This window comes from Amyelois transitella, chromosome 3 (assembly GCF_032362555.1).
Source record: "Amyelois transitella isolate CPQ chromosome 3, ilAmyTran1.1, whole genome shotgun sequence".
NCBI lineage: Eukaryota > Metazoa > Arthropoda > Insecta > Lepidoptera > Pyralidae > Amyelois > Amyelois transitella.
Window position 1 is genome coordinate 11435225 of NC_083506.1, and position 14961 is coordinate 11450185.

At 37.3% G+C, this 14961-nt stretch overlaps 1 protein-coding gene across 3 annotated transcripts; it reads right to left on the minus strand.

Moving 5' to 3' along the window:
• Nucleotides 1-1580: 1580 nt before the first annotated feature.
• Nucleotides 1581-9919, minus strand: LOC106129814 (arginine kinase). 3 transcript variants are annotated; one of them, XM_060953037.1, is made up of 3 exons: nt 9791-9919; nt 3038-3216; nt 1581-2686 (listed from the first exon to the last, which is right to left on the minus strand). In XM_060953037.1, the coding sequence occupies exons 1-3, from the start codon at nt 9892-9894 to the stop codon at nt 1785-1787; spliced, it is 1185 nt and encodes a 394-aa protein (XP_060809020.1). In that variant the 5' UTR covers nt 9895-9919; the 3' UTR covers nt 1581-1784. The 3 variants fall into 3 exon arrangements, with proteins under 3 accessions (XP_060809020.1, XP_060809030.1, XP_013183950.1); XM_060953047.1 differs by lacking the exon at nt 9791-9919 and adding an exon at nt 4703-5057; XM_013328496.2 differs by lacking the exon at nt 9791-9919 and adding an exon at nt 3709-3880.
• Between the last annotated feature and the right edge of the window lie 5042 nt (nt 9920-14961).

A 14961-nucleotide genomic window follows, 5' to 3' on the forward strand; every position in this document is an offset into this window, starting at 1 on the left:
ATTGGGTCCACTTTTGCCAAAAGTGGACCTACCAAAAGTCTTTTGGTAGGTTTCGACTGTCAGCTTTCGCGAAATTGGTTTCCATTATTAAATACCTATGTTATCTGAGTAATCCTGAGCGATCAAACACTTATAAAATCTTGAAAAATAATAGCGAACACTAAGGAACAGTACGATCCACAGTCTGTTTATGGATAATTGACGTCATAATAGTAATAGCCAATCACGTTCGTTTTTAGTCACGTGACAGCTGCATAAAAAAGCCTAACTTTCTGAGACGGATTTTGTTAAAATAATGCAATATTTTTATCTCGCGTTATTACAAATCGCTCCAAAACAATAATATTAAGACTGATGACATAAAATAAATGTATATTTTTGTTACAGTCAAATAGCCTATTCTTTTAATCTGGTTTGGATACCATTTAGTACATCATAGTTTTATTGTACTAGATACCTTTAAGTACGTTTTCCAGTAAGAACATTTCGTGGTCTGAGATGACCCAGTCGCCTGTTTAATTTTGTGTAGCAATGTTTACTCCGTGTGGATGGACCTAGCAGTTGTGTGAACTATAGGAGATAGCGGTCTAGCGGTCGGTATACATAGTTTTTCTACACTAGCTGTCCCCGCAAACGTTATCTTGCCATAATTTTTTTTTTAAATAATTTCTAGTTTAAAAAAAGTTAAGGGTGGACAACCTTTATCACTAAGGGGTATGAAAAATAGATGTTGGCCGATTCTCAGACCTACTCAATATGCTCACAAAATTTCATGAGTATCGGTCAAGCCGTTTCGGAGTAGTACGGGAATAAACATTGTGACACGAGAATTTTATATATAAGATTACAGAATGATTACCTGTAATAAATTGTTTTTTTTTCTTATGTAGTTTTAAAAGCAGACGATTGTGTTTTATAGTGCGAAGACTAATGCAGCGGGGACTTGAACCAAATAAGCATTTCCTATTGAATTGCTAAGTAAAAACCGTTTGTTGCTTTAAGGAATACCTAGTTTTCAAAGATACAACTCTTAAATTTTCTAGTTACCTTCAAATATAAAAATTATCAGTCGTTGCCTACCTACTATAAATCACATATAATAGTCCTACCTATATTACTTTCGCTTATTTAGTTCTTCTAAAATATTTCGTGCTTATTTTACTAGAGGTAGATGTAGTCCGTTATTAGGTATACCACATGACATGACGGTCCAAAGTACTGATGATGTCATGATGAAGTATATTTCCGCTAACACTCATTGGCTGATATAGTACCTGTAGTTACGCCGTCACGAGAGACCATGATTCATGTATATAATGCGATTGCATGTCATGGCTAATTTATTGCAAGTAATGTAGGATCATTGCTATGAAAGAAGTCCCTAACTGAGAACCTACTCCTTAATGTCGGTTAAGGAACGTGCGTATCTTATTTTTTTTATGAAATAAATTCTTTAGGGTTGACTTTTGGTATATTTTGCATTTACGTAAAATAGTATTTATTTATCTATACAAGTTAGATTCTGATCTCAAGGGAGGTATCCCTAACAATGATGAAAGATAAAATAAAAAAGAAAAAAATTTTGGTCTTAACGCTAGCTGTCTTTATTTTCCATTTCCTTATAGAAAATACTTTACGAAACAGTAATATTGGGCCGCCCGCGTGCCCGGGCGCCGCTCAGGGCGCCGCTGACTAGTGTCGCCCTCCGACCCTTCACATCCAATACTTATGTGAAAACGATAAATAATACAAAAAATACTGATAGCGCGAGATCGTTAAACATCTTAGAGGGACTTCTCGATTTTGATCAGTTCCGCGATGCCGTCGTACATTTCCTTGACGGCTTCGTACTCGGTGAGCCCCATGCGCCTCTTGTTCGAGATGTCGTAGACGCCGCCCTCGGCCTCGGTGTGCTCCCCGCGGGTGCCGCGCACCTGCAAGTGGTACTTCGACGCGACCTCCTCCAGCTTCGCCTTGTCGGCCGCCAGCTTCGGCAGCTTGATGTGCACGGACGCACGCACTGTGGTTCCCAAGTTGGTGGGGCAGAAGGTCAGGAAACCGAGACGTTCATTGTGCGAGAACGGAATCCTCTTCTCAATATCATTCACGGCTGTCACCAGCCTCTTGTACACCTGCTTCAGGTCACCACCCATCTGCATAGAGATCAGGCGGAGATGGTCCTCCTCATTGCACCAAACCAAGAAGGTCTTGTTCTCGTTGTGGTAGATACCACGGCCGGTGGGCCAGAATCGGCAAGCATTGGCGGCCTGGAGGAAACGGTCTCCCTCCTTGAACAGGAAGTGGTCATCGATCAACTGTTGCTGTGTCTCCTTGGACATGCCTGTGAGTGGGTAGAAAGTGCCTTTCAGTTCACCTTCCAGTCCAGAGAGAGTGGATGCAACTTTCTCTTCCATCTCCTTGTACTGGGCCTCTGTCAAGCAGGGGTTGAAGGGGTAGCCTTCCATAGAGCGACCACAGCGGACACGGGTGGAAACAATGAATTCACCAGCAGCATCCAAGTTTCCAAGGGTCTCGACATCACCCCAGTTCTTAGGTGGGTGTTTGTCGGTTTTCTTGAAACCATTGTGGTAATCCTCAATGATGGGGTCGAACAAGTCAGCAAAGACTACATATGCCTCAGCATCAGGGGCATAGATTCCCACACCTGAGTCTAAGTTCTCAACACCTGAAAAAGAAAGGAGTTAAACATTAAAAGGTGCTCTAACTAAACACATAACAAGATTTTTTTTTTGCCAATACTATATTTCAAACTTTGGTAATCACAGTTACAATATTTCAGTACCATTTAGTCAAATCAGGTAAAAGTTCAGTTTTTATCAAAAATTATCAAATACCTACTAAATATTGCTTTCATGGCTGATAATGTTGATTGTGATATCAAGAATATCTAGGTACATTTCATACATTTTCCCCATATACCTATAGGTAGATTTAATATTAAGTCACTTACATAACAAGTGAAATTGTCTAAAATCAAGTTGGCTGCTGATCTTCAAAGATTGAACATTGAACTAACCTGACTGGATGCAATCCAAGAGAGTTGAACCAAAGGAGGTCTTCTTGTTCTTGAGAGCATCAAATACCTCCCTGGTGAGGTATTTCTTCAGCAGCGACTTTGAGTCTGAGGCGGCGAGCTTGCTGAAGCCAGCCTCCAATTTTTCAAGGGTTGCGGCGTCCACCATTGCTGCTGCTTTTCTGTAAAAAAAGACCAAACACTTTGGTACATACTTTTATCATTTTTCTTCACTCATAAGTATCAAAAAATATGTCTAACGCTTTTAACGCCGCACATGTTGCCCGAGTACACATATTTATTTAATCTGTTAAGTAATCAATTAAAGAAACAACTCAGATAGTATTCACCGAAGAAAATTGACGAAAACTAAAATGGAATTTTTAAAATTTTACGAAAGCCGCCTTCCGTTCGATGTGTTTTTTTGTCTATGTCTTGTTGTCATCAATATTTTTTTTGTATAGAAAATAGTGACGTACCCTGTATTTCTTGAATCGAGTGGCTCCGCCGAATAACTATTTCAAAACAATAAAAAAAACTTATTGCCTTTTCACCTAAATGTTACATTTTAATTTTATTTCAAAGCCAAAGTAACTACGACTGTTTTGTAAAAAAAAATATTCTAAAACCACTAAATAATGATTACTAAGTTATAGTTATCAAAAATTACAAACCTCCTGATGAGGTAATATGCTAAAACGGCGCCACCGCATACGACCACTGGGATTGTGACTTTAAGTTTATAATTCATTGCCACGAATTTATACTAAGCCACTGATTAGGTCGGAGAAAGGGTGCAACGACTACGGGTATAGGAGTTGTCACGCGGAATGGCGAAATTTATTTTTTGAACACACCCAAGAATTCACTGGATTTTGTGGTGGAATTACGTAATTTTGCCAGAGGTCGCCTTGACCGAAGCGCGCAAGTCGAACGGATGTGTCAGCTCACTGCGCACCGGTACTGCTTCGTGGCGCGCAGCTCCATACCTCCCACTTATACGAAGCGAACGAGCGTGTTATCGCGAGTTTCTTGTTACCACTATGCATTTATGTCTGTACAGCAACAATTGAGCTTCAGATTACGGAGCTCACTTATCATTCCACAAATTGATTAGGTACGATTATGTAGGTAAAACAACGTCTAGTAGCCAGGTGAAAAATTAAATTTTCTATTGGAATTACTTAAATATAAGCCGGATTCTGTCATTTAGCTAAACATTATTCTAAATTATAATTTGTTTCTTGTTATTATGATTAAAATTTTAAAATTTGGGTAGAATGTAAAATTATAATGTACTAAACCAATATACATTTTACTAAAAAAAATACTTTGTAATAAGTCTTATGTGTCTGTAGTGTACCGATTATTAAAACCCTAATACAAATGTAAAATTGTTTTGATCCATATTCAAATAAGGTGTTTAATACAAACATTTTCTACACAACTGATTAATAGTTTTATCGATTTTTCACTTACTTACGTTGCCTAATAAAAATTTTCAACAGAAAAAGAGGGTACCTATTTATTTATAAAGTGAAATTTTATACAGTATGAAAAAATGTGCAAGAACAAGCATTGTAAATGGTTGTGGTATCTTATAAGATTATAAAAATAACAGTTGATAGGCCGAACACAATAGATAAATGCCGGCTGAAGGATACGCACCCGTCGGCTTCGTCGGCCGGTTTGTTTTCCTTATTTTCTTTCGTTGCACAGCCACCCATTTTCACAAATATAAATTATAATAACTAGCCGCTATAACATGCACTAAATCACGAAAACTACGGCAAATAAATAAAAGGAATATGGAATCTAAATGCAGTGATGGAATGATATTTTGTCCAAATGAATGTATCGGACCCGGGAGTGGTAAGGGCGAGGGGTGTCCCGATCGATGCGCGACACGCAGCACGCACGCGGCCTCACACTTCCCGCCCTTCGGGATTCGCTTCAAAACTTTTCGGGGGGAAACTTTAAGTTGCGAAAGAAAGCGGTAGCTTTCCCTTACTTGTCGTATTTGAATGCGGCGGCAACTATATTTTGCGTGATAACATCTTATCAATAAGAAAAAACACTTGACGTTATCTGAGCACATCTCGAAATGATTTAAGTTGTCACACAGCCTATATCTTCACTCTTGGGAACGGAGGCGGAGGTTGAGTTATATATTCTATTACGTCGGTAGATTTGGATTGAAAGTGACCACTGCTTACCTGACACTTGTACAACCGTCAGAGTCGACTGCGAGGTGCAGAATGGTCGCAGCGGGAGCGCGCGGAACGTTAAGCCCGCGACTCCCCGCGCCCGCACCACAGCCCTTCCTCTATCAACCTTGGCTTTGGCATGAGCCTGGCTGGTCCGCTTATGCAGATCATTTGTTAGTATTGTCTGTGATTTTCGGCTATCATAATTGTCTAATTGAGCGCATCCAAGGATTTGTTCTTATGCCATTAGTAGATAATTTAATCCCTTGTGTGCTTTAGGAAGTTGTTTAGGAAAACATTATCACATCTTAAATAATCTCTTCAAAAACAAATCTCCATTAAGAAACAGGTAAATAGATATCAATATAAGCTAACAAAAAATATTAGGTTAACTAAATTACTCATATACATTTACAGTTAGTATATAAAAGTGCCGCGTGGTTTCTGGCACTTTAGAATAGGACCACTACATTTTTTTCCTATAGATGGCGTAAAAAGAGACTAAAGGAGATAGGCAACTTCAAACCTGGAATTTCAATGCCATCATTAAACCATACAGCTGTGCGCGGCCTGTAAGCCATTTCAGGATTGTTGGCTCTTTCTATCCTGTTAGGGATGGAGACGTGATCGTATGTATATAAAAAGTTTTATTTAGTAAGGATTTTTGTTTCGCAAAAAGTAAAAAATTATATTTTAAATGATGTTTATGATAGATTTACATTAAATTTATATAAAGTTACACGATATTTGTTTGTTTTGTTCAATATCTATCTATCTATCTAATTATAAAATTTAAAACTTATTGACATTAAAACTTCTATGTTATTTTTATTTCGAATCGATCGATTTTATAAACTTAATTTATAATTTATTTAATTGCCTTTGGGTCTATGGTCTGTAATGCGCTATGCTATTTTCATGAAAAGGCGGGAACAGAAAATTAATTTTAGAATTTTTTGTTGGTTCTTTTTCGCGTGCTGGATCATCTCCAAGTCGGCATCAACGTTTATCGTACGATGCCAATGTCAAGACCGTATTCTTCACTTTCATTGCATAATGGCCCAGATAACAAATGTCGAAGGCCGCTTAGAACTTCTTGGAAGTATAGGTATTACATACCTACATTGAAATTTACCCAGTGGTAGCTGGGTCCGTACCTAGTCTATCATTAAAAATTCATTTACTTCAAGCAGATACTTTTTAATAACTCGATGAAATATAGGTACCTACCTAATCAATTGTTTTGGTTACCATAATTCCTAGTTAAACAAGTGCCGTGTCCTTGACCTCGAGATCAACAAGGGTAGCGTGGCGTGTCGGCACGCGGTTACTCGTTCACCCGTTCAAAGTGAAACCATTAAAAAACGCCCTTCAGTAGTGGTGGGTGTAGGCGTAGACTTGGAGTTACATAAGCCTCGTATAACGACCTTTGCACTGGAACCTTGTAAAGGGTTTTTCAAGTGTGGGATAGTTAGTGTTGCGTTTGGATTAAAATAAACTTGCGACAGTCTAAGTCGAAAATGTTATTATTCTTTAAATGTGTGTTTTGGTTACATCTTTGGTTGGGTCATAAAAAGATACATGCATACTTATATAAAAAATCACGACTCTTTCCCGGGAGAGGTAGGCAAAAACTACATTTTTATGTGTGTATAGGTAATTCTTTCGCTTTATCCACATTCATAACTCTCTTAATGCAAGCTCGTAGGTACCTACTTATTTCGTACTCCATACAATTGCATGAATTCCAATTTCAAAGCTAAATCAAGGTAGCCGGCTTCTGCGCGGGAAGAGCTTTTGGAACACCGCACACTGATTTTTCTTTGCACGGTTTTGTCATTAAGCTCTTTAAAACGTAAATAAAGTAAAAACCTCGAGTCGTGGGGCTTCAGCCTTGGCAATGACAGTCGCGAAGGTTAAGTTTTCTGTTTCCGTTGGTTTTTGTATGGCGACTTTGATAGACGTACCAAAATAATTTGCTGATCGCTAGCTGGCATGTCTTATTAAATACCTAATTATTCAAAATTTGTTTGGTATACGTACTTACTCGTAACAAACGACTTCATTTCCTACCAAGGTATGTGATAATATATATTTTAATCTTCTTTGTATTAATGTTTATTATATATATTTTTTACATAGGTACTTTATTGATGAACATCATTATTATACTGCTGAAAGTAAGCTGCGTGCGTCTGTAATCATGATCCTGGACCTGAAACCTAGGTTTTTACACGAAGGAACTCCAGTTTGAACTTACTTGGATATAAAAAACATCCATTTATTCATTCATATAATCACGTCTATATCACTTGCGGGGTAGACAGAGCCAGCGGTCTTGAAAAAACACATCCGCACCAAAAAATAAACAATTGCATGGTAGTGCATATTTCCTCAGGACGTTTTCACTCTTCGTAGTACCCAAATAATTTTGTAAGTAGGATTTGAATTTGTGCCATAGTTTTTTAAAACCTTTAAATACCGTTCGGCCACTGTCGTTCTTAAATAATTCGAAAATTATAAAGGTGATGAAAGAAACGCAACTTCTACTTATTATATTAAAATTATATTAATGAAATTCCGAAGTCGCCAAACTTTTCCCAAAAGTTAATCAAGCAGACAACTTATTATTCAGATTTCTGCATTATTTATAACTTAGTGGATTCTCTAAGGATTTCTGTGTTTAGTCATTCATTCCATAATCGGCCTTGTTCCATTTCGGGCCAATGTCAATGTCTCGGCCTTCGATCGATGGCGTTGAACTGTGGCTGAGTTTTGTGGGTGTATCACGCGATGACGTGTCTGAACACGATCCATACTTCACCCATCACCACCGAAATATTGTCTTTTGGATTTGAGACAAAACATTTTTTTTATATAAATATATTTTTATGGAGTAGAGACCTCCCTCGATCCCTGTATACTTCTTTTGCTTCATCAACTTTTATAACTTTCTTCACGCAAGCTTGTCGGTTTCGGGTACTCTTGACCTGACCTTTTGCTAGAACGTCTCCGATTTGCTCAAGGTACGTAGACGAACTAGTGGGAACTCCAACAGTCCCAGTCACATACAAAATGTTAAAAGTAGGTATTTAAATAAGTATTTTATGTATTTTAATATAATATTATTATTATATATAAGTATTTTAATATTATATTTGGGGCGCCGCAGTAGTCCGCCTGTCCCGGGTTGAATTCCGGCCAACTCATGATAAGAAATGAACTTTTTCTGATTGGCCTGGGTCTTGATGATATTATGTAAGTATATAAGTATTTATTATGAAATATAGTAACGTTGAGTTAGTATCTCGTCACTCAATCTCTGTAATATTGTTTATATTTACTTGAAAATAAGACCATCTTCATCATTTTCTCATGGATGTTGTAAAAGTTGACATAGGAGGGAAAGAGTGCAAGTTTCTATTCTGGTCAGCGAACCTAGACTTCTCTGTTGTACCTATGAAAAGCAGCTGCATCATATGTACAAAAGATATAAGTAGTCTGGGTCTGTGCCAAATTTCATTAAATGGCTTCAATTGTTTCGTATTTATTATATAAAAACTAGCGACCCGCCCGGCTTCGCACGGGTGCAAAATTCGGAAAAAATTATACATAAAAACCTCCCTCTTGAATCACTCTACCTGTTACAAAAAACCGCATCAAAATCCGTTGCGTAATTTTAAAGATTTAAGAATACAGACAAACAGACTAAAATAGCGACTTTGTTTTATACTATGTAGTGATAGTGATGATACCTTATTCGTAACTCACGAGGCAGGTGCATCTCGACCACGACACGACCAGAGCATTGGAGTTCAGTAAGGTTCAGTCAAATATTATTTCCGATAGCCTTGCGATTTATCAATTCATATAAAGCTGCGTACACACTGGGCTAACGTACGTTTTTAGTTAAGGTGACGCCGGGTTTTTCAATCAATAATAAATCGAAAAATTATAAATGTACCTAGTTACTTTTTTTTTTTGGGGACAATTTACACTGATTGAGTTAGCCTCGAAGTAAGTTCGAGACTTGTGTTACGAGATACTAACTCAACGATACTATATATTATAATAAATACTTATATAGATAAACATCCAAGACCCAGGCCAATCAGAAAAAGTTCTTTTCTCCTCATGCCCTGACCGGGATTCGAACCCGGGACCACCGGTGTCACAGACAAGCGTACTACCGCTGCGCCACAGAGGCCGTCTAAGTCTAACTTACAATTAATATCTTTATTTAGAAATAAAAACCCTCCTTTCCGTAACTTTCAGTAAATTATTATCTTTAGTATTATTCGTGTTCTGCTTTGGAGAACGGAAATTCAAAGACATGATGAATCTTCACCTCACAACGAATTCCATTTCGCTCGCTTAGTAAATGTTGAGGAAAATAAGCATACCTACTTGTAATTAAAATCTTTAAGGCGTCATCTTGAGAAGACGTTGATCTAACCTTGAAAACAGGACCAACTAATGCTAGTGAAACCCTTTTGTATCATTCGAAACTCGGCCCTGTGTGAACGTAGCTTAACAATCAATGACTCACCCACTCCCATCCTTGTACAGAGTTATCGAAAAAACAATGAGAAGAACAAGCAAGTACAGTCTTAGCCATTTCCGCGTCAGCACTCTCATAATATATGATATCATCGTGGAAAATTCGCGAACGCACTTAAATTTCATCAGTAACTATCACACTGTATCGGTCCTCGATTTTTGTATCGATAAATCGATAAGCCGATAGACTTGGGAATCCTTATCGAATGTTGATATCATCGTGATTTTTGTGAATTTTGATGTATTATGAGGTGCAACAAAGCATCCGAGAGTATTTCACTAACTTTTGATATGAAGACATCATTTTCCACATTATTACGATGAGTAGGCAGAAGGTAGGTATCTACAATTCTCTTTGCCACGAAACCAGCGATGATACTTTTACTTGTTTCATTCAATAAGGAAGTACCTATTTTTGGATAGACACATGGCAGTAGTCTATTTTTGTATAGGAACGATGGTAGTAGTCTATTTGTTGTGCGGATATGAATCTACTGGAACGATTATGATGAAACTTACTACAGATATAGACGTGAACAGGAGTAACATAAGCTTTTGTGGCAATTCCCTCCGAAAATAAAACTCAAGGTGAAAATATCCCTACTAACTTATATTATAAATGCGAAAGTAACTCTGACCGTCTGTCTGTTACGCTTTCACGCCTAAACCACTAAACCGATTTTAATGAAATTTGGCAAAGTGAAAGGGTTGACCCTGAGGAAGAAAATGGTCTTATTGCGAAAAAAAGGAACATGAAGTCGCGGACAGAAGCTACTTTAACATAGCACAGGTCACTGTGAACCAGTTTGAACCAGTAATCACCGGTATTGTGGCCTGCAAATCGGAGGAGGGGCTCGCATACATCCGGCCGCGCCCGACGCTCCTCGCAATTTGTGTAGTCAATCTCAATGAACCGACAGAACGGTTCCCATGTTATTGAATAAAGATTAAACGTACTTACCGCTAAATATTATTTTGATGAGTTTTTATGTTCGACAGAAGCTAATTATGAGTTTTTTTTGTAATTTTATCAGCCCTTCCTATTTTATGGGTTGTATATAGTTATAGGTGGACCCGCGTGGTTCAATTAGTTGTGTAAGTAGGTATTTAGTTCATGAAAAAAACGGGACGTATTAAGGCTTCCAGAGAAGGCACAGTTAGCAGAAAATGCAGAGATGATTATACAATAATCATAATCATGTCTTTATCCCTCACGGGGTCGACAGGACCAACAGTCTTGAATAGACTGAAAGGCCACGTTCAGCTTAGCTTAAGATTCAAATAAAATAAATCAGCAGAATAATACTTAGTTACGAACGTTGATTTTCTAATCTTGTCCCGTTCAAGAATAGACCACTATGAGTAGATAATATGTGGGAGCTCTAGTCAACTAAGCATACACATAGCTTTATACATAAAATCGCGTCTTTATCCCTGACGGGTTAGACAGAATTATCAGTCTCGCAAAGACTAGAAAGCCACGTTCAGCTGATAAGGAATTGAGATTCAGAGTATGAATTAAAACGACAAATATGCAATCGAAGTATCTTTTATTCAATGTGATTTTAACTTATATTTCAATCACATAAATTATTTATTTCATTCAATCGCAAAGCTGCATTTGAATTCTTGATTGCGCTTTTATTGATCCAGTTTTCCTGCAAAAATTAGAACGATTTCTCTGTCCATGGAATGATATCCGAGATTGATTCTACATTTAAAATTTTGTAACTCAGATGCTTAGCCTAGGCGGCTGATTCCGATGATGAACAGATAAAAAGCATTTGAAATTCGAATTCATTGGTTCTTATTCGAATTTTAAACCATGACGAACCTTGGCGCCATGCCTCCGCTGGGCCCTTCACACGGCCCCTACATTGCTTTTAATTGGCATTAATTAGTGTCTAGATTGAAATTTTAGAGGGACCATTTCATAAGGCGTCTTTAAAGTTTAAAGTAATAAAAATTTAAGCACGCCCGTATGTTTCAACCTCGTTGTCTGCGCAAGCGCAGCGTTTTGTTTAAAGTCAATTGATTTCAAAACACGATAATTGGTAAGAGTGATTACCGCTTTTATATAATCAAAGTTTTCATATTTTTCAGATGAAATTATTTTTTACCAACTGTAACTCCCATTTTACAAGTAGGTACATAAACCAATATATCAAGATATCTTCTCTTATCTGACATTACTATTCTTATCAGTAACCATAGTGGTCTTCAGTATTTACCTCGTCTGAAAATGGACATTAGCAACATCTAATGGTGTCTCCAAAAGTGTGAGATAGTGCAACAGAAAGCGCACAGTTATTTATAAACCATGCATGGGGCGTAGCGCAGGTGTGTCAAACAGTTCATCATAGTTGGACGGCCTGAAATCACAAATTTAGTAAATTGTTTGTTGTAGATTAATCGCCTTGTGGTTCTCTGAAGTTTAGGATAGGACCGCTCCATCTCTTTCCCATGGATGACTGAAAAGGCGACTAAAAGATACGCTAATTAAATTTCACTTGAGCGACGGGCTAGCATCCTGCCACTATTTATTCTCTCTCCATTATTAAGCCATACAGCTGAACGTTGCCTTCTAGTCTTTTCGTGAGTGCTGGCTCTGTCTACCCTGTAAGAGACAAAGACGTGTTTAAATGTGTGCTAGAAGGTCCTAAAACTTAGCCGCTTTTCAGTTCGATGGCGGCGCATGTATGTACGTACATATACATACATACATACATATGGTCACGTCTATATCCCTTGTGGGGTAGACAGAGCCAACAGTCTTGAAAACACTGAATGGCCACGTTCAGCTATTTGGCTTAATGATAGAATTGAGATTCATATAGTGACAGGTTGCTAACCCATCGCCTAAAACAGAATCCCAAGTGTGTATCCCTTAGTCGCCTTTTACGAGATCCATGGGAAAGAGATGGAGTGGACCTATTTTTTTTTGTATTGGTGCCGGGAACCACACGGCACGTGTATTTACATATATATATTTTTAATCTAGTCCAGTGTAATGTGTCTTCGGCTCTGCGGCCCTGGGTATTTCGACACTAGCCACAGTCTACCGTCCGCCTGGTGACTGACTCACTCAGGTCAACGACCCCGCTGCACGCTGCACTCTTGGCTAAGTAGCTCGCGGTATTTATTCGTTCAATTGTTACAGATATTGATAAAGCTTCAATTTTATATGTTTTAATTCTGTGTAAATATAGTTACTCAGGTGGTAAAGATAAATAAATAAAATTACTTCCATTTTTTTTAAATTTTGAAACTACTGAATCGATTTTGATTTGACTTGAAAATATTATTAATTAATGATCTCTATGTCCCTACTGCTAATATCATACAAAAGTATTTTTTTTGCAGAAATATATGTAATTTATTTATTTAACACTTTATTACAAACAAAAAATTACAAAAGGCGGGCTGGACTTAATGCCGTTTGGCATTCTCTACGAATTCTCTCTCTAAAGGAATGAAGTGTTGCTATTCTTATTTATATTGGTGCCGGGAACCACATGGCACTGCAACGTCACTGTAATAAGCTGTCATAGGACTAAAAATAAGGATATATTTTTTTTAATAGTTTGTTAAGTGCACTCAATAAATGGTAAGCACCGAAGTTATAAATAAAGAGGGAAAAATATAAGCACATAGATTACTCATACATACATACATACATATGGTCAAGTCTATATCCCTTGCGGGGTTGACAGAGCCAACAGTCATGAAAGAACTGAACGGCCACGTTCAGCTATTTGGCTTAATGATAGAATTGATATTCAAATAGTGACAGGTTGCTAGCCCATCGCCTAAAAAGAATCCCAAGTTTGTAAGTCTGTCCCTTGGTCGCCTTTTACGACATCCATGGGAAAGAGAAAAGATTAGGTACTAATAAGTGAATGAATACCGTTGGTAAACCTAAATAGGTTGATTCACCACAGGAGAATGTGATATTGAGACACTGTATTGTATTGCAGTGGGACTAGACATGTCTGCATAGTTAAGTCACAGTTTAATAAAGAGTTAAGTCTAGCGTGCGTAGGTCGACGCCTAAGAGCTTATGACTTAGTTAAAATATGTACGTACTAAGTTAAAGCCGGCTTCGGTTTAGCTTTGGGAATTCATTCAAATGGCTTTTACTGTTATTTATAAAATTTTACGCAATCCGCTATTAGGTATTGTTTACCCTTTCTTGAACCATCTTTGTCAATTTCGGCGCTATTGACTTCCAATGTGATATTACTAAATATTGATACATACATATTATCCAACAGCCAACAGTCTCGAAAAGACTCGTTCACGTTCAGCTGTTTGGTTTATAAATAGATAAACATTGATCTATCATAGAAAACTAATGTAAAGTCTGCTTGGAAATTTATTAAACTACATGCACTTTCTCCAACAAGTACTTATAACAAACAGATTCTTGCCTAAGAAATTGATACTAAACCAGCAATCAGACAAAAAAGGAATAAAAAGAATACCTATACAATTTGGCTTTATCACGACATTTTGAAAAGTGTCCAAAAATCGATTATATATCAGCCAAACAATGCTGTACGGTTGAATAAGGGTTACTATGGTTTGTACTACTCTTTAAAGGAAAACCAACGTGTAGACGGGATGATTGTTTATTTGCAACTGATTCACATAATGACAGCTCCTATCAATTGGACAATGCATTTGAACATCGAACATTCCGCCCGCCAAAGGACTGTTACAGGCCTTTAAATAACAAAAATAATGAAAGAACATGTTATTCTTAGAATCAACATTTGCATAAAGTACCTAACAGCTATAATAAACTTTAAACAAAAAGTATATAAAACTCAATATTAATTATTTAACTTTCTTCTAACAATTTATAAGTGAAACCTACATGCAATATTGTAACTAAATAATGAAATTAACTTAGCCCTTTCGTTAAATGAAACTAAACATGAAAATAATTCTACAAAATAAACAAATTCATTATCAATAGGTAAAAGACATAACTTGGTGATAGGTCTTTTCTGTCGTTTGGCACAAATTAAACATCGATGAATGCAGGTTTTTACTGTACTTTTAGCATTGATAATCCAGTACCTTTCCCTCAGAAATGTCAACATTAATTGAATTCCGCCGTGTAATGTCTTTACATGAGCATCTGCCACAAGAAGT